Source organism: Macaca fascicularis, chromosome 1, assembly GCF_037993035.2.
Source record: "Macaca fascicularis isolate 582-1 chromosome 1, T2T-MFA8v1.1".
NCBI lineage: Eukaryota > Metazoa > Chordata > Mammalia > Primates > Cercopithecidae > Macaca > Macaca fascicularis.
The window spans coordinates 210,535,532-210,560,606 of NC_088375.1; the positions used below are offsets into that span (position 1 = coordinate 210,535,532).

Consider the following 25,075-nt stretch of genomic DNA (forward strand, 5'->3'; position numbering starts at 1 on the left):
AGGTGATCCCGGGGAGCCCGGGGGCCGCGCCGGGGGTGCCAGGGTCCAGCACACTGGAGTGGCGGCGCCTCCCCGTGGTGTCCCCGCGCCTGGGTCCTTTTTGGGACTGGCTCTGGCACTCACGGGCACTCAGTCCAGTAGAGAAATCCAGCAGGAGGCTTCCAGGTCGGACTCCTCCGAGGAGTAAGGAGAGGGAAGGGGCCTCACAAACACACCCAGGTGAGCTCTAGGCACTTTGAGTAGGGTGTTTAAAGGAGCACGGAGCTAATCTGATTGAAGGCTGTGGGGGGCAGGTGGGGATTCAGACAGCCACAGAACGTTAGACCGGGAGGAAACAGGTTTGGCAGCGGCAAGTGTCAAGAACTCGGCCGCTGTAGGATCAAAGGCTCCTTCCTCCCCAGGCTGTTGGGCTTCCAGCTGTATCCCAGGAGCCCAGGGCGATACCCCTGGCAGGCAGCAGGCTCTCAATCAATATTTATAGAAAGCGGGAAGAGACCTCGGAGAGGGGATCCCTTCTTTCAGAAACAGGGAAGCTGAGGCCCAGGAAGCAGAGGTGAGCACAAAGTCTTATAGCAGGTTAGTGACAGAATCAGGAGTAGAGGCTGGTTTCCCGGTTCTGTTTTCAAATGATTTCCAGAAAGTGATTGGATCTGGGCCGACTGGCTTGCCGCTCAGTGCCTGTGAGATGCTTTCAAACTCTCCTCAGCTAAGAACTAAGATTTTTATAAGAAAAAACACGTATTTTTATAGGAAACTCCAAGGTAGTATTTATTTATTTATTTTTGAAACAGGATCTCACTTTGTCGCCCAGGCTGGAGTGTGGTGGCACAATCTCGGCTCACTGCAACCTCTGCCTCCTGGTTCAAGTGATTCTCTTGCCTTAGCCTCCCGAGTAGCTGGGATTACAGGCACATGCCACCACACCCAGCTAATTTTTGTGCATATATATATATATATATATATATATATATTTTTTTTTTTTTTTTTATAGGGATGGGGTTTCACCATGTTGGCCAGGATGGTCTTGAACTCTTGACCTCAAGTTATCCACCAGCCTTTGCCTTCCAAAGTGCTGGATGAGCCACTGCTCCGGACCTATTTTATTTTATGGAGACTGGGTCTTGCTCTCTCGCCCCAGCTGGAGTGCGGTGGCGTGATCTCGGCTCGCTGCAGCCTCTAACTCCTGGGCTCTAGTGATCCTCTCACCTTGGCCTCCCAAAGTACTGGAATTACAGGCATGAGCCACCATGCCCAGCCACAAGGTGGTATTAACGAATTTTGATTGAGAGTATAATTCTGTAATTCTACTTTCTTATCAAAGACTTGAGACACTTGAGTATGGTCTTTAAGGAGCATGGCACTAATCTGTGGCTTCAAGAGCTTCCCTGTGGTGGGGGAGGCAGACCTGGTTACAGGGAGAGGCCACAATGTGAGGAGGGGAGTCCAGTGGGAGCCTGCTCTGGCCCTGAGGCCTGAGTTCCATAGTAAATGGCACTGGTGGGGGCGGGGGACACTTCAGGATGTTTCTGGAAGCTTTTCCAGGTTTGTTTGTGGGGGCAAGAGCCCCCAGTGCACAGTCTCAGATTCAAATCCTGGCTCCACTGCTTACTACTTTCAAGATGGGAGTAGTTTCTGAGACTGTGTCTTTCTGTAAAATGAAGAGAAGTTACTCAGTATGGTTGTGGTGAGGCTTAGAAATGTGATGACGCTTGTGAAGTGCCAGGTAAGTGGGAGAACGATCACGCCAAGTGGCAGGAGCTGGGAAGGGGAACCTTGGTGTCTCAGATAGGTCCTTCTCCATGGGGTTTGGTGGTCTTCAGCCTTCTGTTATCTATGGCTCAAGCCCACCTTCTGCTTTGTCCCTTAATCCAGGCTGGCTAAGCCACAGGACACCTGCCATGTCAGAATGAGTTTGTGCACACAGACAGTAAGGGGTTTGGGAAGGGAGCTCTTCCTTGCATCAGCCCTCCCATAACCAGGGTCAGACACACCAGCCAAGCCCAGGAGGCAGAAGCATGAAAAGGCTCTTCATTGCTCAGCATATTCACTCATTAAGTGCTACAGAGTGTTCACTACAGGCCAGGCACTTTGCAAGGTGGGACAGAGTCAGTGGTGGCCCCTCCCTGCCCTGTACACCTCACCTTCCAGAGGGGCTGGGGTAGGGGGACAGATGACACAAGCACAAAAGATGGTAACAAAATAGTGAGACCGTCTGAAAAGCTCTAAAGGAAATAATAATACGGTGTCATTGGTGATTATGGGTGGGGGCAGTGGCTCCCTCAGAAACAGAGGAGAGGGTAAAACCCATCTGCCAGGGGAGGACGGGGAGCTGAGACCCAAAGGACAGGCAGGCAGGTGAGGAGAGGCTGGAGCTGGGGCCGGGGAGTGCTCTAGAAGGGAGCAGGGTGGGATAGGGTGGGGGAAGCAGAAGGTTGGTTTGTGAAAAGATCCTAAAGCCAGTATGGCAACTAAAGCCAGGGGTGGTTTCAGGGAGAGAGGACAGAATGAGGTTAGAGGCAGGCAGAGATCAGACGTGAGGTCTTACAGGTCAGATAAGAATTTTATTCCAAGGATAGGGGAAAGCCATTGAGGGTTTCCCCTTGCAATTAAGACAAGCAACAGGCTGGGGGTGGTGGCACACGCCTGTAATCCCAGAACTTTGGGAGGCTGAGGCAGGAGGATCACTTGAGTCCAGGAGTTCGAGACCAACCTGGGCAACATGGCAAGGTCCCATCTCTACAAAACAAATTTTAAAAATTAGCCAGCCATGGTGGTGCATGGCTATAGTCCCAGCTGCTTGGGAGGCTGAGGTAGGAGGGTCACTTGGGCCTAGGAGGTAAGAGACTGCAGTGAGCTGAGATTGCACCACTGCGCACTCCAGCCTGAGTGACAGAGCCAGACTCTTTCTCCAAAAAAAGAAAAAAAAAAAAAAAAAGAAGAAGAAGATTTTGAAAGGAGTTTAATGGAATGTAAAAAAAAAAGTGTGGTGATTTTTCATTTTTAAAATAAAGATGATGTTTATATATAAATCAGTTTTATTAGTCAATGAAAATTACTTATAAAATTACCCAACATTCCAGCACTTTGGGAGGCCAAGGTGGGAGGATCACCTGAGGTCAGGAGTTCGAGACCAGCCTGGCCAACATGGCAAAACCCCGTCTCTACTAAAAACACAAAAAAATTAGCTGGGCGTGGTGGCGTGCACCTGTGATCCCAGCTACTCGGGAGGCTGAGGCAGGAGAATCACTTGAACCCAGGAGGCAGAGGATGCAGGGAGCCGAGATCTGCCCCTGTACTCCTCCAACCTGGGTGAAGAGCGAGCGAGACTCCATCTAAAAAAAAAAAAAAAAAAAAGCAACAATTAGCCAACAAACCACTCCAGTTTTGGATATTACCATATGGGAGTCTCGGGTGCTGGGGGATTTTAAAATAACAAAAAATGGCTGCTTCCACATGGAAAATACCCAGAGGCAACCAGTTATCCTTCCTTTTCTTATTAGCAGAAGATGTAACTACAAACTAGCCTTTGAGCGGCAGTGTTTTCTTCTCCTGGTCAGGCATGTCCAGTCTTTCATGTCTCCCCTCAAAGCCTTAATCTGCTGTTTATGGCTTTTGAGATGGTTGCTGGGGAAACCAGCCAAATGTCATGGGGATTAGAATGCAATTTCAGGGGAGGAGGCGAAGCACAGAGAATCATGAGTCCAGAGAAACCCAAGTCCACATTGTTTAATCTAGTACAGAGAGAGAGAGAGAGAGGGAGAAAGAGAGAGAGGAGGCAAAGATACCTAGGCCAATTGATTTTGAAACAATTCCCTGTCTCTCAATTAAGGGGGTAGAGAGTAGAAGGAGCAGCAAAGGCCACAAGACTCAGGCCAAGGTTCTAAATGACCTATAGGGCTCATAGTGCAGTGTGTCATGTGGCTGTTCCCAGATGGATGTGCGCCGGGTGGACGTGAAGTGCAGAGGAGGACCAGTGCCCCTTCCCACGCGCTGCTGTCCTGCATGTGGTCTAATTCCCATCTTACCTCTAGGAGCATCTGGTGACAGAGGATGAGAAAATAGAGTGACGATGCGGAGTCAGGGGTCTAATCTCCCTGCAAGCCACCTGATCTCCCTGGGCCTCTGTTTTCTCATCTGTGAAATGACAGGTTGGACGGCTTAGTCTCTGAGGCCTCATCCAGTTCCATGGTAAGTCTGATAATCGTGAGTGTGCCTTTAAATAGCCAGCCCAGGTAATAACCTGACAGCTTCCTCATTTTTTTATGCTACATTTTTAGGACTGTGTGTTAGCACAAACTATTTGCTGGCAATTACAAGGGAAAAACTTCTATTCTCAGAATGAAAATGGGAAGCTGTAAATTAATTTAAGTCCTTCTGCCATCAGCGGAAGCCACTCCTCCTCGCCTTGACAAGGAACCTGTGCTCTCCTGGTGACAGTCAGCCCATTCGCGGCTATCTCAGCTGCTAAGTCCTCCTCCCCTGGTGCCTCCTTGGTCTATCCTACTCTCACAGTCACCCTAGGAATCCCAGAGTGACAGCAGAAAAGACACACACCGAGAGAAGACACAATCTAATGGCTACTCCATTTACTTGCTGTGTGACTTCAGGCAGGTCTCCTAGCCTCTCTGGGCATGAGTTTCCTCTTCTATAATTCATTCATTCAGTGAATATTTACCAACAGCCTGCTATGTGCCAGCAATGAATAAAAGAGATGACAATTCCTGCCCTGATGAAGCATGCATTCTGATGGGAGAAAAACAACAAAAATGAAGAAGCCAGGCTGGGCGTCGTGGCTCACACCTGTAATCCCAGCACTTTGGGAGGCCGAGGAGGGTGGGTCACTTGAGTCCAGGAGTTCAAGACCAGCCTGGGCAACATGGAGAGACCCTGCCTCTACAAAACATACAACAATTAGCCTGATGTAGTGACACACACCCGTACTACTGGCTACTCGGGAGGCTGAGGTGGGAGGATCACTTGAGCCTGGGAGTTTGAGGCTGCAGTGACCTGTGATTGTGCCACTGCCCTCCAGCCTGCGTGAGAGAGTGAGACCCTGTCTCAAAAAATAAATAAATAAGCCAATGATATGGCATGTTGGAGAGTAATAAGTGCTCTGGAGAAAAATAAAGGGAAGCTGGGATAGTGATATCTGCCTACCCCAAAAGGCGTGGAGCATGAATGAGTTTATAACCTTACTTTCAAAGAGTAGGCCAGGCCTGATAGCTCATGCCTGTAATCCCAGCACTTAGGGAGGTCGAGGCTGGCGGATCACTTGAGCCCAGGAGTTTGAGATTAGCCTAGGCAACATAGTGAAACCCCATCTCTACTAAAAATACAAAAATTAGGCGGGCATGGTGGCGGGTGCCTGTCATCCCAGCTGTTCAGGTGGCTGAGGCAGGAGAATCACTTGAACTTGGGAGGCGGAGGCTGCAGTGAGCGGAGATTGCGCCATCGCACTCCAGCACGGGCGACAGAGCCAGACTCTGTCTCAAAAACAATAACAACAACAACACACACGCCCACACACACACACACACACAAAGAGTAATTACTGTTGATATTTGCATACACTCTTGTGCAAATATCAAGATTAATTACAGTATTGTAGATGGACATTTTGTTAGATGAAAGCATTTACAGTAATTCTAAAGGCCCAGGAAATGTGGTGATCTAGGGAGTGAGAAGCCACGTTTGGGTGACCTCGGACATCCCCCAGCCCTGGCTGTCTCAGTCCTGGTGGTCCCTCAGAATCCCTTGGGGACTTTGGAAAACTCCTGCTAAGGTTGCACTTTACAGCTATAGAGCTAGAGGCTCTGCAGTGGGGCCAGACCAGTCATGGGTTTTTATGAGGTGCCCAGGTGCTGCTAATGTGTGACCAGGGTTGGGAGCCACTGAGGAGCCCAAGATCATAGAGAGGGAGTGACTTGCTCAAGGGCTGGCACCCAAAGTGCTGGGATTAGAGGTGTGAGCCACCGCGCCTGGCCATTTATAGTGACTTTTAATTGCATGCAGATTAAGGGATGGTTTATGCAGAAATTTCTAGGAAAAGAGTAGTAACTTCTGGGTTTTTGGGTCATTGCCATGGAAAGGGGAGGTAACTCCTGGATGTTGTGTCAGCTGACATGGAACACTGGTGGGTGCGTCTCATGGAAAGCTGCTTCTGCCCTGTCCTTATTTTAACTACTCCTCCGTTTGGTTCAGTGTCCCAGTCCCCTTCCAGAGTCTAGTCCCACCTTCTACCTCATGGCTACTGTTAAGGATCCCAGTTATGAAAGATGATAATATGTCAATGTAATGGAAACACAGTCAATCCTGTCCTCTGCTCTGGCCATTTGCTTTAGGAGGTAGATTCCTCGCCTTAGTTCCTTTCAGGAGAACAGCGGGGACTTTGAGGCTAGTTTAAGATAAGAAAGAAAGAAAGAGAGAAAGAGAGAAAGAGAGAGAAAGAAAGAGAGAAAGAGAGAGGAAGAGAAAAGAAAGAAGACAAAAGGATTAATGGGCCATCTCTGGCAATTAAAAATCTCTGATCACGTGACCAGGCGCAGTGGTTCACACCTGTAATCCTAGCACTTTTGGAAGCTGAGTGGGTGGATTACTTGAGGCCAGGAGTTTGAGACCAGCCTGGCCAACATGGTGAAACCCCATCTCTACTAAAAATACAAAGATTAGCTGGGCATGGTGACATATGCCTGTAATCCCATCTACTTGGAAGGCTGAAGCATGAGAAGCACTTGGACCTGGGAGACAGAGGTTGCAGTGAGCCGAGATTACACCACTGCACTCCAGCCTGGGTGACACAGCGAGACCCAGTCTCAAAAAAAACAAAAAACCACTCTAGTCAGGTTTGTCTAACAAATGATCAAATGATCACAACTGTAAAAAATAAGACACAATTTCTGAAAAATATCTGGCATTTGGAAAACCACTGTCCTGTTCTTCCTGAGCTGTAGGATTGAGTTTTATTAAAATTATTCTATGGGGACCGGAAGTTACCTTTTCTGGGATATATAGGTGTTTGCTCAGTTAGCCACGTGTGAGTTCATTTGAGTAAACACTTCCTGAGAGCTTAAGTGGGCAAGGCTCTGAGCTGGGCTCTGCAAGAGTCACAGAGGCTGCATTCTCTGCTTACGTGTTTGTTCCCTTACCGGGCCTCTCTCCTCCCCATCATGCCAGGTTCCACATTCTTCCGTGTGTTTTACCATCCACTGTGAGATTTCCACTGTATGTTTTCTATTTCCTAAACGATGTGAAAACTACATTTTTAAACACAGAATTCCTTCCAGTTATTTTATTTTATTTTATTTTTGAGACAGAGTCTCACTGTCACCCAGGCTGGAGTGCAATGGCATGATCTTGGCTCACTGCAACCTCTACCTCCTGGGTTCCAGCAATTCTCATGTCGTAACCTCCCGAGTAGCTGGGATTACAAGTGACTACCACCACGCCCAGCTAGTTTTTGTATTTTTAGTAGAGAGGGGGTTTCAACATGTTGGCTAGAGTGGTCTCGAACTCCTGACCTCAGGTGATTCCCCTACCTCAGCCTCCCAAAGTGCTGGGATTATAGGCGTGAGTCACTGCACCTGGCATCTTTTATTTATAAAGTCAGAAAATCTAAATAAAAACATGTTATGAAATTATTTCCTTTCTTGAATCTTTAGGTGCTTAAATAGGGAAATGGCACAAAACCAAAATATAAGTGGCTAACCCTATTAAAAATTTAGAGTAATGATAAAATACTGTTCTTTATGTATACTGGCATATATGATATGTCTCTTATTATGACATGAAAGACTGGGATAATGGTTTCGTTTCACATTCAACATCAAGATTAGAAGGAAGCTCTGTGGTAAATATCATAAAAGCTCTCTATCTGAAATTCTCTATACCAGAACTTACTTTGGGTACATTTATCAAACATGCTTAAAATTTACTTCTCGTATCTTGCCTGGAATCAGAATTGAGTGGTGAAAAAAATGAAGGCCAGATAAAAATCAATGCTTACTTATTAGGTCTCTAAACTTGGACTAATTTACCAACGAATAAAATACTCTCCCCTTTTGGTCTTTATAAAGTTCCTTGAGATATTGAAGTTTACTGTGATTGAAGTCCACTGTGATCGCTATTTTATTTTTGTCTGCCCTGCTTTCATTTCCCTTTCTTGGGTAAGAGACTTGCCCATCTGGCCTCAGGGATGGGCAGGCAACCCAATCTGGCCAATGAGAATCCCACTGCAGTATGGAACCATAGAAAGAAGCTCTCCTTCCACCTGAGTTGTCGGCTACCATGTTCTATGCTGTGAGGGGACGTCCTTTTTGCAGTAAGAAGGAATTTGGTGGACATGCAAAGAGAGGTAGAGACAAAGACAGCTGAGAGATGAAGAAAGAGTCCTTACCCTGTGCCCGTCTAAGCTCTTAACGTAAGCATTTAGAGTTACACATTTTCCTCTCTACTTTAGCCCCCTTTTTCTCCTACCACATTGTACCAGGTTGGTCTATGACCAATACCATATGGCAGAAGTGATGGTACATCATTTCTGAGATTAGGTTATAAAAAGACTTCATCTTGGGCTCTCTTTCTGTCTCTCTGATCCCTCGCTCAGGGGAAGCCAGCATCCATGTCCTGTGATCAGGCTTCTGGAGAGGCCCCTGTGGCAAGGCACTGAAGCCTCCTGCCAACAGCCTTGTGAGTGAGCAGGGAAGCAGATTGTTCAGCTGAAACGGGAAATGTCCCTTGACCCCTTTGTGAGTCTTGGGACAAGGGTGCCTCGCTTACTTAGCCCACAGCTCTCAACCCCTGGTGGGACAGGGAGCGCAGGAGAACAGGTGCAGGAGCCGGGGCAAGTGCTTTTGGGCACTGGTAGGAGTGAAACTCCCATGGCAGCATCTAGAGGGGAGTACATGTGACCCCCCAAGAGACTGGAGGAGTTCTACAGTTCTTTTAAAACTTTATTTATTTATTTATTTATTTATTTATTTTGAGACAAAGTCTCACTCTGTCACCAGGCTGGAGTGCAGTGGCACGATCTTGGCTCACTGCAACCTCTGCCTCCCGGGTTCAAGCAATTCTCCTACCTCAGCCTCCTGAGTAGCTGGGATTACGAGTGCACGCCACCATGCCCGGCTAATTTTTGTATTTTTAGTAGAGATGGGGTTTCACCATGTTGGCCAGGATGGTCTCGATCTCTTGACCTCGTGATCTGCCTGCCTCGGCCTCCCAGAGGGCTGGGATTATAGGCGTGAGCCACCGTGCCCGGGCTACAGTGAACACTCTTTTAGCTTTTGCCGTTCATGGATGGCTTAAGTGTTAAACAGCTCAGTGGGCCCTCCGCCTTTTCGCATGAGGTGGTTGCTTTCCACCAGCGAGGGCGGAGGGTCAGTGTGACAGCCTTCTGTATCCCAAGCTCTTGTCTGGCATCCAGAAAAACATCAGGTCACATGAACGAATTGAAGGATAGTAAATGTGCGGGATTTTATTGCTGGCGGAAGTGGCTCTCAGAGGGAAGGAAAGCGGGAAAGGGGATGGAGCGGGAAGGTGGTCTTCCCCTGAGGTCTGGCCATCTCCAACCGGACTTTTCTCCAAAGTCCCACTGTCAAGCCGTCCCTCTGAAGTCAAGCTGCTTCTCTCTGACATCTGGCTGCTGCTTCTCTTCTCCCCTTCTCTGCTCTCTGCCAGTGGAGCCTGGGGTTTTTATGGGTACAGGATGGGGGTGGGGTGGGCCGGGGTGGTTTTGGAGAGGGCAACATTTGAATGGGAAAACAGAGATGTTCTCACTTTGGGCCATGGTTCTAGGCTTGAGGGTGGAGCTTTGCCAGGGTCCCTGTCCTTTTCAGCCTAGAATTTCTCCGCCTCCTGTACCTGTCACAGCCTTGCTGATGACTTGATGGCAACCTCTTAGAGACCCTGAGCCACCACTGTCCAGCTTAGCCACTCCCGGATTCCTGATCCTCAGAAACTGAGATCCTGTTTTCTTGTTTTAGGCTGCTAAATTTTGGGATAAAATGTTGTGCAGCAATAGATAACTAATACACTCCTTAATGGATTTTTATTAAACCTGCAGTTTAACTGTCTCCTTTTTCTCTAGCATGAACCACTAGTTAACTTCTCTCCAGGAAAACGCACCTTGAAGTGTTCAGTTCGTATCATTGGAGACATCTGGAGACAGGAACTGAGCAGGAGGGCAGCTCTGTGCCCTTTCACAATAGAACTCATTAGTATACAGTATCTAGGATTAGCAGGATGCTCAAGGGCTGCTTCTCATTTGCAAAGGAGACAAATCTCCATTCTAGACTTTCCAACAGTTGTTAGAAATATCTGATGGGATAGAATAAATAGCCTGCCAAGTAACTGAAGTTATCAAGGGAATAAGTCAGAGGAGGCTAGTCCATTTGGTCCATAAAAGACCTTTCATTCACAGGGCTCACTCAGGTGATGTCTGAGAAATCATTTTAGGTTTAATTTCCTCCTTTGCAGGAAGGGGCCTGGTCAAATCTCTCAGGACAGAAGGTTATATAATTTCCCATCAAAGATCTCAATTATTCAAAAGATATTGAAGAAAGATAGCACCGGGCTGCGAATTAACCTGATTACTTCTTTGAACCAAAAGGAAGTGGTGAATCTAGAGTCAAACCACATACAAAGCTCCTCATTTGTAGCTCAGAGAAGAATGAATGATACAGTATATATTTTTTCCATCCATATGGGAGTACATTTAATAGAGAATCTTCATCTACTATGAATATAGTAAAGTAGTAAAGTAAAAATGTAAAGTAGTAAAGTCATGTAGTAAAAAAGAATCTATGTAACCCTTTAAAGTCTATCAAAAGGTGATATAAAGTCTCACAGTAAATCAGACTTCTCAATTCATGGCACATTATCCTTGATCTGTGCAAGATGCTTTTTATGTTTGGAGGTATATGTTTAATGTGTATCTTTTTATTTGTTTGTATTCTTGCAAAGTGCATTACTGTCTGTGGGTGGTACTTCAGGTAATGCGAATGTTAGGTACATCTTACTCCTTTTGGCACTCAGCTGTTTTCAAGATACATCCATGTGGCTGTGTATATGGCTACTCTTGCTGCATGGTTCTCCATAGTGTTCATTTTCCAGTTGCAAACACCAGTTTGTCTCCATAAATAATGGTGCAGTGAACATCCTCGATATACCTCTTTATGGCCCTGTGTGAGAATCCCTTTGGGATATTCTTGGGACATCTCTCTCTCTCTCTCTCTCTCTCTCTGTCTCATCTATCTCCAGGAGCAGAACTGCAGAGTCAGAGATTTTGTTCTTATTTAGATGACCAAGGACTGCCAGTTTGTTCTTCAGAATGACTAAACTAGTCTGTACTTCCACCAGTTATATGTCAGATTTCCTATATCCCCGCCTTCTGGCTATACTTGTCATTAATTGTTTTTACATTTTTGAGACTCCAATAGGTATAAATGGCATCATGTTATTTTAATTTGCGCTTCATCTGATTACTGGGTTTTAGTGTTTCTTCATAGGCTCAATGTTTTCCTTTTCTGTCAATTACTTTTCATATCCTTTAGCCTATTTTTCTATTGGGCTGCTTTTCCTTGTCAATTTGCAAAATCTCTTTGCATTTTATAGTTATTTCCCCTGTGTTAGTGTCAGAGGTGTTCAAACCAGGGTGACTCCATCTTGAATAGGAGCTCAGTAAAATGAGACTGAGACCTACTGGGCTGCATTCCTAGGAGGTTAGGTGTCCTCAGTCACAGGATATTTACAGTTAAGGGAACAAGTTAATAATGTTAATGTTATTGGGAAATAATAGACCCAGGAAATGTCCTGATGTCCCAATATCTTAAGAACAAAAGCATTTTCAGTTTAAGAATATGTTTCGCTTTGAAGATAATAATATAGATGCTTGTGGAAGACAGCAGTTACACAAAGATTTAACAGTCCTTTGTCACAAACCTTTGTAGTAGAGCACATCTCCGCCATGATTTTTGCTTTATCTTATATATAAACAAGCATTGTATCTTAGGCAGGCATGTTCCCCCTTGTACTTTTGGGAAAGCCCTACTCTGCTTATGGAGTATCTATTCTTTCATTCCTTTACTTTCTTTTTTTTTTTCCTTAAGACGTTTCACTCTGTTTCACTCTGTTGTTTGAGAGTTTCACTCAGTTTTACTCTGTTGTCCAGGCTGGAGTGCAGTTGCACAATCTTGGCTCACTGCAACCTCCGCCTCCTGGGTTCAAGCAATTCTCCTGTCTCAGTCTCCCAAGTTGCTGGGACTATAGGTGTGCACCACCATGCCTGGCTAATTTTTGTATTTTTAGTAGAGACGGGGTTTTGGCATGTTGGCCAGGTTGGTCTCGAACTCCTGACCTCAAATGATCCACCTGCCTCAGCTTCCTGAAGTGCTGGGATTACAGGTGTGAGCCACCATGCCCGGCCCATTCCTTTACTTTCTTAATAAACTTGTTTTCACTTGGCTGGGCATGGTGGTTCACGCCTGTAATCCCAGCACTTTGGGAGGCCAAGGCGGGCGGATCACCTGAGGTCGGGAGTTCGAGACCAGCCTGATCAACATGGAGAAACTCTGTCTCTACTGAAAATACAAAATTAGCCGGGCGTGGTGGCGCATGCCTGCAATCCTAGCTACTCAGGAAGCTGAGGCAGGAGAATCGCTTGAACCCGGGAGGCGGAGGTTGCAGTGAGCCGAGATCGTGCCATTGCACTCCAGCCTGGGCGACAAGAGCAAAACTCCGTCTCAAAAAAAAAAAAAAAAAAACTTGCTTTCACTCTACTCTGTGGGCTCATTCCGAATTCTTTCTTGCATGAGATCTAAAAACGCTCTGTAGGGGTCTGGATGAGGGCCCTTTCTGGTAACATCTGGACTGTAAATATTTCTCCCTATTGTCAACATTTTGATGGCATTCTTCATTGAACATGAATAATTAATTTTGATGTAACCAATTATAATTTTTACCTTATAGCTTATGCTTTTAAAGTTTTGTGAAGTCTCTCCCTGCCTCTAGGTCACAATGATATTCTCCCACAATTCGTTCTATTAACTTAGTATTTTTACATTCTAGATTTAGGTCTTTAACTTTTAACTTTCAGCATTTAACTTTTCCAAACGTTTCAGACCACAAACTTTTCCCAAGTAACATACTTTGAAATACCTTACAGAAATATCTAATCTACAAATCACTTTTATTTATACTTTCTATGTCTCAGAAGACCTGGGGAAGCTTGGCAAGATGAGATCTTTCCTATGTGTATAAGAATTTTAATCTTTTCTTCTTCTAGATTAGAACCACATTTTAACGTGTTCATTGAGGGCAGGAATATAGCGGTTGCTCACTCCTGCCCTTTGAACATATTTCTCAGTGATAATAGGACTCTGATACATCTGATACATACATTGTATGCATTTAACTTGAAGCCAGTCTATTAGGTAAATTACTTAAATCTTGATTCTTGTATTTCATATTCTGCATTAAAAATTTTGTGTTTTGGCCGGGTGCGGTGGCTCGTGCCTGTAATCCCAGCACTTTGGGAGGCTGAGATGAACGGATCACCTGAGGTCAGGAGTTTGAGACAAGCCTGGCCAACATGGTGAAACTTGTCTCTACTAAAAATACAAAAATTAGCCAGGCGTGATGGTGTGTGCCGGCAGTCCCAGCTACTCAAGAGGCTGAAGCAGGAGAATTGCTTGAACCCGGGAGGCAGAGGTCGCAGTGAGGTGAGATTGCATCACTGCACTCCAGCCTGAGCAACAGAGTGAAACTTGGTCTCAAAAAAAGAAAAGAAAAAAAAATTTTGCGTGTGTGTGTGTTTTGTCTTGGTTATTTGCAGTGGTTTTCCAATTTTCTGTTTTCGCCAAGGAATCCTTAGCTCAAGTGAAACCTGATGCTGGGACGTTTAGGTGCAACAAATAATAGGAGTGCAAGGCCCCAGGAACTTGGAAGCATGGCGCCCCCTGGAGGCAGCCCCACAGAACACAGCTTGGAAAAACATCAAAGTGGACATGTCCACAGTGACTCCACTTTAGTTTTTTAAAAACAAAGAAGGCCACTTTGCAGTGGCTCATGCCTGTAATCTCAGCACTGTGGGAGGCTGAGGCAGGTGGACTGCCTGAGATCAGGAGTTAAGAGACCAGCCTGGGCAACATAGGGAAACCCTGTCTCCACAGAAAATACAAAAATTAGCTGGGTGTGGTGGTGCACACTTGTGGTCCTAGCTACTTCGGAGACTGAGGTGGGAGGTTGGGGCTGCAGTGATCTGTGTTCATGCCACTGCACTCCAGCCTAGGCGCCAGGGCGAGACCTTGTCTCAAAAACAAAGTATCAAGAACCTTTGAATCCAAACACATTTATCCAGCAAAATTAAAGATTTTGGTGTAACAAAGTAGTGGAGTGTGGTATAAAGAATGTCAAGAAGTGGGTTCTAGTCCCAGGTCCATGACCATCCAGATGTGTGCATTTGGCAACGCCTCTGGGGCCACTTTCTTGTAAAGGTGTGTTGGGGTGGGGTGGGGATGGAGGAAGTGGAGGGAGGCAGGGGAAATAGAGGGGTGTGTCTGGGTCTGTCCTGCTGAGCTCTCACAGGGGTTGGAACTCAGGTCCCCATTCCTCCCCCAGCCCCTTGAAAAGGAGCACCTTTGTTTACCTTTCTTTTTTGTGATCAATTTTACATTGGCTTTGTGTAAGATTTCATTTGAACAAAGAGCAGAGTCCTATGGCTTAAAAACAAGTATTCGAAATCCCACTGCACTAGATAACCTCTACTGTCATTTATAGTTCCACATTTTGGAGATTTTTTTTTTTTTTTAACCAAGACAAAAAGTAAGTCTTCACCAGGAATAAATCGTTTTTAACCAAAGAGGAAACCAGGGTAAAAGGGAAGAGCTGAAACTGCAGTGGTTATTTACACAGTCAGCAGTGACTCACAACCTTGAACTCTGGCACTGCGCGGCATTAATGTTCAACAGGACTCTTGTGGAAGGAACAAACACAATATTGCACTTCTCTGTCTTATTAGCTAAATGTAAGTGAGGCATATTGAAAATACTACACACACAAAAACTCAGTTCAATGGACTGATTTAAAAATAGCTACTAACTTTATTCGTAGGTTTTTAAAACAGAACTTGTTACAGGTAATCACGAAGCTTCCAAAAAAAAAAAAAATTACATTCTGCTTTTGTCACCTTGATAGGACAAGGAATGTTTAAATGTCCTTAAAACATAGGGGAGTTAAAAGTTGACAAATAAACTACTACAAACTATGGATTATCCACTTCACGCACACTAAAATGTGGAATACATGTACATAAATTACTGACCGGTTGTTTACAAAACAAACAGTATGCACTACAGCTTATAGTACCATAAAGGTAACATGCTCCAAAATATAACAGAAGATCACAAACACGTTCAGAGAAAATAGTAACTTTGACTCTTGGGTTCAATTAAGGTTGAAGTGAAATGATCGGGAAAGTTTTCTGAAACTTGAAGGGCACACACATTATAGCAGAACCGTCGATCAACACTCACATGGGGTTGAAAAGCAGCAGGAAGAATATGGCACGATAACAAGGGTAACCACCTTTCTCTCTCCTCAGTCCCCAATTTGAGTGAGGAAGATTGGGGACTAAACAGAAAACAGTATTTAAAAACATGTATTATCTGCATAGATAGAAATCTTCCATTATGACGAGAGTGAACATTCGGTCAAAGCTATGCAGGGGTGCCAAGAGTCTGCAGGATATAATTCTGTTTTCAAAAGGAAATATATACGTTTACATCCAGACGGACCACATAACGAATTTAGTGAAAGATCTTTATGCTGTTATTGAAGTGGGTAGAGACACTGACTCAGCCCCAGGTTAGTTCTTAACCTCGGTTAAAAACTCTACTTTGAACATGATTTTTATAATCTTTGTCAGTGAACCCAGCAGTTGTTGCTTTCAGTTGTCTTATCGATTGTACATTTGGTAATAAGAAAACAGTCTCCAAATGATTAACATTTTCCCCTGATTCACAATTAAACAATGGCATTCTGACCAAGATGTTCAGGCTGATCCATACACCAAGGGGAGTTTAAAAGACAAATAAGTATTTGGTGAATTGTAGGACAAGGTTCATAAATCTTTTAAAACTTTTTAAGTAGTGAGTTTCTGTAAGATGGACTTACTGCTCCAGCTAGGAAGCAACTATTTCCCCATCTTTTGTTCCTTTATATTGTCACCCCAATTATAAATAATTTGTTTCTTTTAGTACAGGAAGATATAAATGCAAATGTGTAAACAAAGGAAGAAGGAAAGATGGACCAAGTTCACCTGTTTGGTACGTACAAGGTCCACAGCTCTGCAGAAAGGGGAGAAACCCAGTAGACAGAGGGCCTGACGCACCACGGGATTGAGTACATTTTCCATTGCTTAATTATGTGTGAGATTTTCCCTTTTAAAATAAATCTATGGTCTGTGAAATAGTCTGTATAAAAATATGAAGCCGGCCGGGCACGGTGGCTCACGCCTATAATCCCAGCACTTTGGGAGGCCGAGACGGGCAGATCACGAGGTCAGGAGATCAAGACCATCCTGGCTAACACGGTGAAACCCCGTCTCTACTAAAAACACAAAAATTAGCCAGGCGTGGTGGTGGGCACCTGTAGTCCCAGCTACACGGGAGGCTGAGGCAGGAGAATGGCGTGAACCTGGGAGGCGGAGCTTGCAGTGAGTGGAGATCGCACTACTGCACTCCAGCCTGGGCGACAGAGCGAGACTCTGTCTCAAAAAAAAAAAAAAAACAACGAAGCCTTGAATAGGTCAGTCATAGCAGTTCTGTCTTGAATAGAACTCAATTTTACAAGCACGGAGTGACAGTATCATTCCACTGCAAACTCTTTTATTTCCACCTCATTAGATCTCATTCTGCTTCAGTAGAGTTACCTCTTCAGTACGACTATTACTCATTTCATTAATAGGAAAATCTGGGAAAGCCCATATAAAATGCCAATGTAACTGCTGGATACCAAGATAAAATTATTTAGGCAGATTCCAACCCCAATGGTTCAATGATAACAAAACCACAAAACATGGGACATCAAATTCATTCATTAAAATTACTAAGTCACCTCTTCCATCAGACGATGAGATTTTTCTTATTCATTGTTTCCCATCAGGGAAAAAAGAATCCTCCCACTTCATGTCTTTTTTTTTTTTTTTTTTTCTGATGACAGGAATTAGTATTCATTGCCTCTTTAAGAGGCCAATGCAAAAAAAAAAAAAAAAAGGTAGAAAAAGCCCTAGCCCAGGAGTTGGGATTGCCAGTTCGAGTCCCTGGGTTGCCTTGTTGGGGTGCCTAAGTCAGTGCCATAACCTCAGTTTTTCTAATCTATGTAACATGGGGATAGAGTACATGATTTCCATGGTCACTTTCACCTCTGTGATTCAGCCTCCAAGAAAGTCAAATCTTTTCACTTTGTAATCGTGACATTTTTAAAAGATGGAGTTAATATGAATGGGAAACCTTTGTTGTTGTTTTTTTTTTGAGCCAGGGACTTGCTATGTTGCCCAGGCTGGTCTTGAACTCCTGAACTCAAGTGATCCTCTCATTTCAGCCTCTCAAATGGCTGAGAGTACAGGCATACACCACTGCACCTGGCTAAAGACTATCTTTTTAAAGAATAAAAGTACTGCACTTCACCTCTATCTTCTGGTATCTGTTCGATTCAAACACACCATCAATGCCTACAACATTTTATTTAGAGCCAGGCGTGGTGGCTCATGCCTGTAATCCCAGCACTCTGGGAGGCTGAGGCGGGCGGATCACTAGGTCAGGAGATCGAGACCATCCTGGCTAACATAGTGAAATCCCGTCTCTACTAAAACCAAAAAACAAAAAACAAAAAAACAAATACAAAAAACTAGCCGGGCGTTGGGGCAGGCGCCTGTAGTCCCAGCTACTCGGGAGGCTGAGGCAGGAGGATGGCATGAACCCGGGAGGCGGAGCTTGCAGTGAGCCGAGATCGCGCGGCTACACTCCAGCCTGGGCGACAGAGCAAGACTCTGTCTCAAAAATAAATAAATAAATAAATAAAAAATATTTTATTTAAACCTTTATGTTGAACTTAAAAGTTCCTTGAAGCTTTGCTTTGGCTATTAATCACTGATATGTTTTTGAGTATAACATTCTGAAGAAGCAGAATGTGAAAAGACTAATTTGCTTTCCCGCCGAGTTTTAGTTCTCGAAGGCAATGGAACTGTTCTTATCCATTTCTGCCTCTTAGTACCTTAAACCTCAGAGATGCTCACTAGTACACTTTTTACTTGGATTTATCTTTGGTTTCATCAGGTGGATGTGCTACAAAAATCTAGAACGTAAGAGCCAATGCAGTGTATGTTCTGTGACTATCCTTGTTAAGTGTTACGGTTTTCTTTTTTTTTTGAGACGGAGTCTCGCTCTGTCGCCCAGGCTAGAGTGCAGTGTCGCGATCTCAGCTCACTGCAAGCTCCGCCTCCTGGGTTCACGCCATTCTCCTGCCTCAGCCTCCTGAGTAGCTGGGACTACAGGCACCCGCCACCTTGCCCAGCTAGATTTTTGTATTTTTTTTTTTTTAGTAGAGACGGGGTTTCACCGTGTTAGCCAGGATGGTCTCGATCTCCTGACCTCGTGATCTACCCGTCTCGGCCTCCCAAAGTGCTGGAATTAGAAGCTTGAGCCACCGCGCCCGGCCAGTGTTACAGTTTTCTAATCCTTCACAAATATTTTTTTCCCAACACAAAGCACCATTATCTTTTCTCACAATTTTCTACATAGTTTGAGTCCCATGAAGAGGTTATGGTTTCTAAAGAAAACATGGCTACTACTATGCTATCAGGGTTAAATACTTTTTCTTTTTTTTTTTGTCTGAGACGGAGTTTCACTCTTGTTGCCCAGGCTGGAGTGCAATGGCGTGATCTCGGCTCACCGTAATCTCCATCTCCCAGGTTCAAGCAATCCTCCTGCCTCAGCCTCTCAAGTAGCTGGGATTGCAGGCATGTGCCACCACGCCAGGCTAATTTTGTATTTTTTTAGTAGAGACGGGGTTTCACCATGTTGGTCAGGCTGGTCTCGAACTCCTGACCTCAGGTGATCCACCCACCTCGGCCTCCTAAAGTGCTAGGATTATGGTGTGAGCCACCACACCTGGCCTATCGGTTAACTCCAAGTAATAACTCAATTTCAAAAAAATTGCAGAAAATCTTATTAAAAGAAAAAAAAAAACACCACAAGACTTACCTCTCGTAAATTTGTTACATGAACTAGATATTATACAGCCAAAAAAGGAGAGAGATGATAGTACCTGTTAAGATCCTGGTTCATTTCACAATATGAAAAAGTTGATGGGTACTTAGTAGCTTTTTTAAAAAAAAAAATTAATTTTATTATATTATACTAGAAAAATGAAGATATTAATGTTTTCCATTCAGAAAAGTTTAAATGACTCTCTAATTTTGGTTTAAAGTTTTCTTCAATTTATTCAATGCTCTAAAAAAAAAAAAAAAGATAGAAAAGCATTGGGTAATTTGCCCTGCTTGACTGTAAAAAGTTTTATGTGTTAGGAATAGAATATTCTTTAATTGGCAGAGAATGAAAGCCAAGCCAAATAACAAAATATCATGGGTTTTGATCACTTAGAAAATTACAGTGAATCAATATTACCTAAAAGGAAATTCAAAAAATTCCCAATTGTTAATAATACATGTCTCCTGACATATAGGGTCCATCTTGCAAACAAAAAATGGGCACAATGCTGAGTTCAGAACTGCAAAGTAAATTTATTAAGTGGCTGTCGGTTAAAATGACAAATGATGATTTGTTTTGTTTTTTTTTTGAGACGGAGTCTCGCTCTGTCGCCCAGGCTGGAGTGCAGTGGCCGGATCTCAGCTCACTGCAAGCTCCGCCTCCCGGGTTCACGCCATTCTCCTGCCTCAGCCTCCCGAGTAGCTGGGACTACAGGCGCCCGCCACCTCGCCCGGCTAGTTTTTTGTATTTTTTTTAGTAGAGACGGGGTTTCACCGTGTTAGCCAGGATGGTCTGATCTCCTGACTTCGTGATCCGCCCGTCTCGGCCTCCCAAAGTGCTGGGATTACAGGCTTGAGCCACCGCGCCCGGCCGACAAATGATGATTTGAATTCAATACATCAAATTGCTGATAGAATTGCAAATTTCAACTGAATTTACATTGAGGCTTAGCTGCGGTAGTTGGCTACAAATGGAACAGTTTATTACCTCAGTATTTGAGGGCAAGGAAGATATAGAAAAAAAACTTAGGGGTGTGCAACACAGTTAGTGCTCAGAAATAAATTTTACCATAGTGAGAACAAAACCACAATGACATGTTAGTATCACTGTGCAGACGTCATGGTTGAATGCCTGCGTTCTGTTCCTCCATGGTGGCAGCCGCCTTGTTTCATTAGTTCTCACTCACGTTTGCAGCTCCTTCACACGCCCCGGAGCTTCCCAAGTGTGCCATACAAAAGAAACAGCGCAGTGAGTGGAGGCCAGCAGACCCACTCAGCCCAAAGCAAAGCCTTCTCAGTTATGAGACTTTTCTACAGAAGGGACTTCAAAGTCTAAACAGACCAGAAGAGTTAAAAAGATCCTGCTGCTTCTTAGGGAGGTTCAAATATACATTCTGATACATAAGTGAGAAACAATTCTGTCTTAGGAAAAGTGCCAATTGCAATCCGGGTACAAAATTTCAACAAAAAGAAAAGTAAAACTGAATGATCTCCCCCTCATTCCCTAATTCATAGAAAAATAGTAAGTGTGACTTTTGTTTCAAAGCCAGCTGAAAAATGGTTAAAGGGACAATTTACATTATCATTACCTTTTCTAGTTGAAAGTCTATGAATGACATACATAAACATACACATCACAGCAAAAGACTCAAGAACTAGTGGTTAACACGATACTGGAAAAGGTGAAGGATAAAAGTTGGTGAATGAAGGTAGTTGGGTGGTCTACAGGCTAGAACACGGTCACCAACGGCAGAACGCAGTAGCCACCTGCAATCCTAATCATTCAAGCTTCCTGGTGGTACGTCCCACTTCTAAAGCGGCCCTCCTTCCCGGGCAGCCATGTCTGGAGGGCGCCACATCAGGAATGAGGGCCTATGCATTGCTTTGTCCCAAATTCCAGATAAGAGCAACATGTGGGGACATCTGTGTCGTAAGACTGATCCTCAAAGTGGATTTGGCATTTCTTCCCCAAAGCTGATGAAACAAATACTTGAGAACCATGATTTCTACGAATTATTCTGTATTTCAGGTTTCTTTTCCTGCAAAAAATGTCGTGGATACTGAATAACCACCTTTCATCGATTTATTAATTAGAAGCTATTTATACCAGTAGAAAAATACCCATTGTATTTTTCTCTTTGTAAGACTATTTTTAAATTCATAAAAATGGTACTGTACTGGCTGCGACTAGAGTTGCAGTTTTTGGTGTCTCATGTGACATGGCATCAGGAGGACTTACATGGCTGGAGGGGAGCGAAACTGTTTTCCTCATCTGTTATTATTTAAAAATGGTTAAGGGTGGCCACATCTCCGGGGCTTCTCCTTTAATGTAAAGTCCCATTGGAATATCACTTAAAATCTGGGACAGGTCAAATCAGCTGCTACTCTACACGACCGTGTCTGCAGTACAGGCGTGGTGAGCAGACCTACACCTCATTCTGCAGAGTCTCAGCTACACCGTCAGCAGCAACGCATCGGCCGCGGAGCACAGATCGCCATGGCCGGAGCCCACCAAGGCAGCCGCCTTGCATCACAACCAAGCGCCTCACAGTGCGCAGTCGAAGGTCTGGGACTCATTCAGCGCTGCGGTCGGAGGGTCGGGGCGCCTCGTCTGGACAATTTTCTGTTTGGGGTTTTTTGTTTCTTCTTCCTCTTCAGTTTCACTTTCACAGACATGAACCACCACGCTGGGCGTCGACTCCGTTCCTGCGTGAAGTTCGTATTTCTCTCCTGCGGAGGTAAAAGCAAAATAAGAACCATGACAAAAGCATCACTTCCAGCAAAAAGAACTCTTTCGTCTCTTGCAACGTTTTGTTCTACTCCTATTTTAATGGGTGATTCTTGTTGTTTAAATCTTTAAGTCCTATGTCAGAGTATTTTATCTTGTTTTGGTGTTAGAGATTTGATACTTTAAGGCTGGTATAAAATGTTGTTGTTTCAGTACTGAGGTCTTGGGAGTTAAAATGCAAATGCTAATTATTGTTTTATGAATAATATGAGTGAATCTGTTTAATTAACTTATTTATTTATTTGAGATGGAGTCTCGCTCTGTCGGCCAAGCAGGAGTGCAGTGGCACGATCTCGGCTCACTGCAACCTCTGCCCCCGCCCCGGTTCAAGTGATTCTCCTGCCTCAGCCTCCGGAGTAGTTGGGACTACAGGTGTGAGCCACCACGCCCAGCTAATTTTTGTATTTTTAGTTGAGATGGGGTTTTATCATGTTGGCCAGGGTGGTCTCGAACTCTTGACCCCAAGTGATCTGCCTGCTTTGGCCTCCCAAAGTGCTGGGATTACAGGTGTAAGCCACTGCACCCGGCCGAGTCAATCTGTTTAACTTCAAAATAGTTTCGGTTTTCCTTTGGGAGATACTTGTAAGGATCCAGGCAGCACAGGCAATCCCTTGATTATAGGACCTTGGATATCTAAGATACAGCTCTAACATCTAAAAACAGCACTGAGTCACTTCTTCCTCAAAATGCCTCTTTTATTCCCCTTCAAGAGACGTAACTCTGTCTTGGGTGGACAACTGTCTGAACCAGCATCACGTCGGTTTCTTATATGATTTTAAAAGGAAGAGAGGTAGAGAAAGAGAAGGAACAGAGGAAATGAAACAGAAATGACAAAAATATTGAAGGAATGAGATGATATCACCACCAATTCTTGTAATGTAGTCAAAGCAGTTGTTGTTTGCCTGATACTTGGTGGGGCTGGGGAGAGAAGGCACCTAATATTCACTAACTGCCTATCAAGTACTAGCAAAATTTGTAGTAGTAAAAATTGCAGTTACATTTACTGAGTATTATGTGTACATCATTTAATACTTATTTTTTATTTTTTTATTTTTGGAGACAAAGAGTCTTGCTTCATGGCCCAGGCTGGAGTGCAGTGGTGTGATCTCAGCTCACTGCAACCTCCGCCTCTCGGGTTCAAGCAATTCTCCTGCTTCAGCCTCCCGAGTAGCTGGGACTAGAGGCGTACGCCACCACGCCTAATTTTTTGTATTTTAGTAGAGACGGGGTTTCACCATGTTGGCCAGGTTGGTCTCGAACTCCTGACCTCAAGCAGTCCGCCCGCCCTACCCTCTCAAAGTGCTAGGATTACAGGTGTGAGCCACCATGCCCGGCCCTCGTTTAGTACTTATAACCACACTGAATGGTGTATATGATTCTCCCTACTTTATAGATGGAAAAGCAGAAGCTCAGAAAATGGAGGCTACGTAACTTGCTCAAGATCACAGAGCAAGTAGATGCCACAGTTGGAATTTGAACCCAGGTGTGTTTGACTTTATCCTCTGCTCTAATCATACTGCCACAATGCACATTGCTGAATACGATCTTCAATATAAAAGTTTCTTGGGGAAGAAAAGAGGAAAAACAGAAGTTTATTACCTGGTCCCAATTTGGAAACAGCACAGAGTAAATCATAATTTATAACAGGCATCGCATCTTCGCTCTGCTTCCACCCCACCGGGGGAGAGGCTGGAGGAGAGATGAGGAACTGCTTGACAGGCTGGGGCGGCAGGAGATAGGACTTGTCCCGCACTTCACCAGACATCTGCACCTGCGGGGAGCGAGACGCTCAAAGCCAGTTTGCAAACTGGGCTATGTTTTCTTCATTTTCAACTTTATGTTTACTGTTCCATCTTTGTGTAGAAAATTAAAAATTTCTCTTAAACAGTCTATAATCTCCAAGAGGGTGGGACTGGGTCTGTTTGGCTCACCACTGGCCACTCAGTGCACAGCACATGGTCACACATAGTAGGTGCTTCATAAATATTAACTGAATAAAAAATAAATGGATGGGCTGGGTGTGGTGGCTCACACCTGTAATCCCAGGACTTTGAGAGGCCGAGGCGAGTGGATCACCTGAGGTCAGGAATTCGAGATCAGCCTGGCCAACATGGTGAAACTCTATCTCTACTGAAAATACAAAAATTAGCCGGGTGTGGTGGCACATGTCTGTAGTCCCAGCTACTTGGGAGGCTGAAGCAGGAGAATCACTTGAACCCGGGAGGCGGAGGTTGTGGTGAGCTGAGATTGCATCACTGCATTCCAGCCTGGGTGACAGTGAGACTCCATCTCAAAAAATAAAAAAATAAAAATAACAAATAGCAAATAAATAAATAAGTGGATGAACAGAGAAATGAACGACAGTAACTACTAAATTCCGATCTTAGAAGACATTAGGTTATATCGACTTATTTGTACTCCATCTCAAGAGACTCTACCAAGAAATGTCAAGACATCTTTTCATTTAGGTTTTCACTTGGAAGGCAAGACAAGAAACTTTTTTTTTTTTTTAATTTGAAAGGGAGACTGTAAAAAATGCTTTTTTGAAAATAAAACAGTGCACTTGATACACGAGTAATCTCTTGATTTTGCCCATTCTTCTCAGAAGAAATCCGTTTCTCAGAGTCACACCAACGCAGGATTAGAATATACTAAGTGTAGCCAATTCTTGGTACCCTACAGGGTCCTCTGCAATTTCAAAGTCGAAGATTTGTACAGTTCTGTGACCTCCCTGGTTCCTCATATGAATTATGGAACACAGAAAATGATTTAAGAGACCATTTTCTCAGTTTTCCCAAGGATTTCATGTCTTATTTCATGTGTGCCATTCCGGATGCACAGGAGGTAAGTTAGTTCCCTAACACTAGGTGTCAGGGTGTAACCCACGCAGAATCCCAGTTGATCAAAGCTGCCAGAAAAATCAACTCCTTCAACTGCTAGTCTCAGCAAAACAAAGTTAGGAGGTCAATGTGCTTAATAAATACATAAAATTATGTATCTATAAAATAAAAGGAAAATATTTTTGTATT

At 44.3% G+C, this 25,075-nt stretch overlaps 1 protein-coding gene and 1 long non-coding RNA gene across 6 annotated transcripts in view; one reads left to right on the forward strand and one right to left on the reverse strand.

Moving 5' to 3' along the window:
• LOC102145849 (uncharacterized) lies at window positions 1–24,611 on the forward strand. Of its 4 annotated transcripts, none has more exons than XR_012424461.1 (3): window positions 1–219; window positions 4,032–4,188; window positions 23,440–24,611. It is a non-coding gene; the product is annotated as an uncharacterized lncRNA (long non-coding RNA). The 4 variants fall into 4 exon arrangements; XR_273987.5 differs by lacking the exon at window positions 23,440–24,611 and adding an exon at window positions 4,278–6,922; XR_006693935.3 differs by lacking the exon at window positions 23,440–24,611 and adding an exon at window positions 4,338–6,922.
• RCAN3 (RCAN family member 3) overlaps window positions 15,070–25,075 on the reverse strand; it is a 42,783-nt gene continuing 32,777 nt past the window's right edge. For both annotated transcript variants that reach the window (XM_015440768.3, XM_015440770.3), the window contains exons 4-5: window positions 23,646–23,817; window positions 15,070–21,988 (exon numbers count right to left, since the gene is read on the reverse strand). In XM_015440768.3, coding sequence (XP_015296254.2) covers window positions 21,804–21,988; window positions 23,646–23,817 — 357 coding nt within the window. In that variant the 3' untranslated portion in view covers window positions 15,070–21,803. The remainder of the gene's footprint in view (window positions 21,989–23,645; window positions 23,818–25,075) is intronic.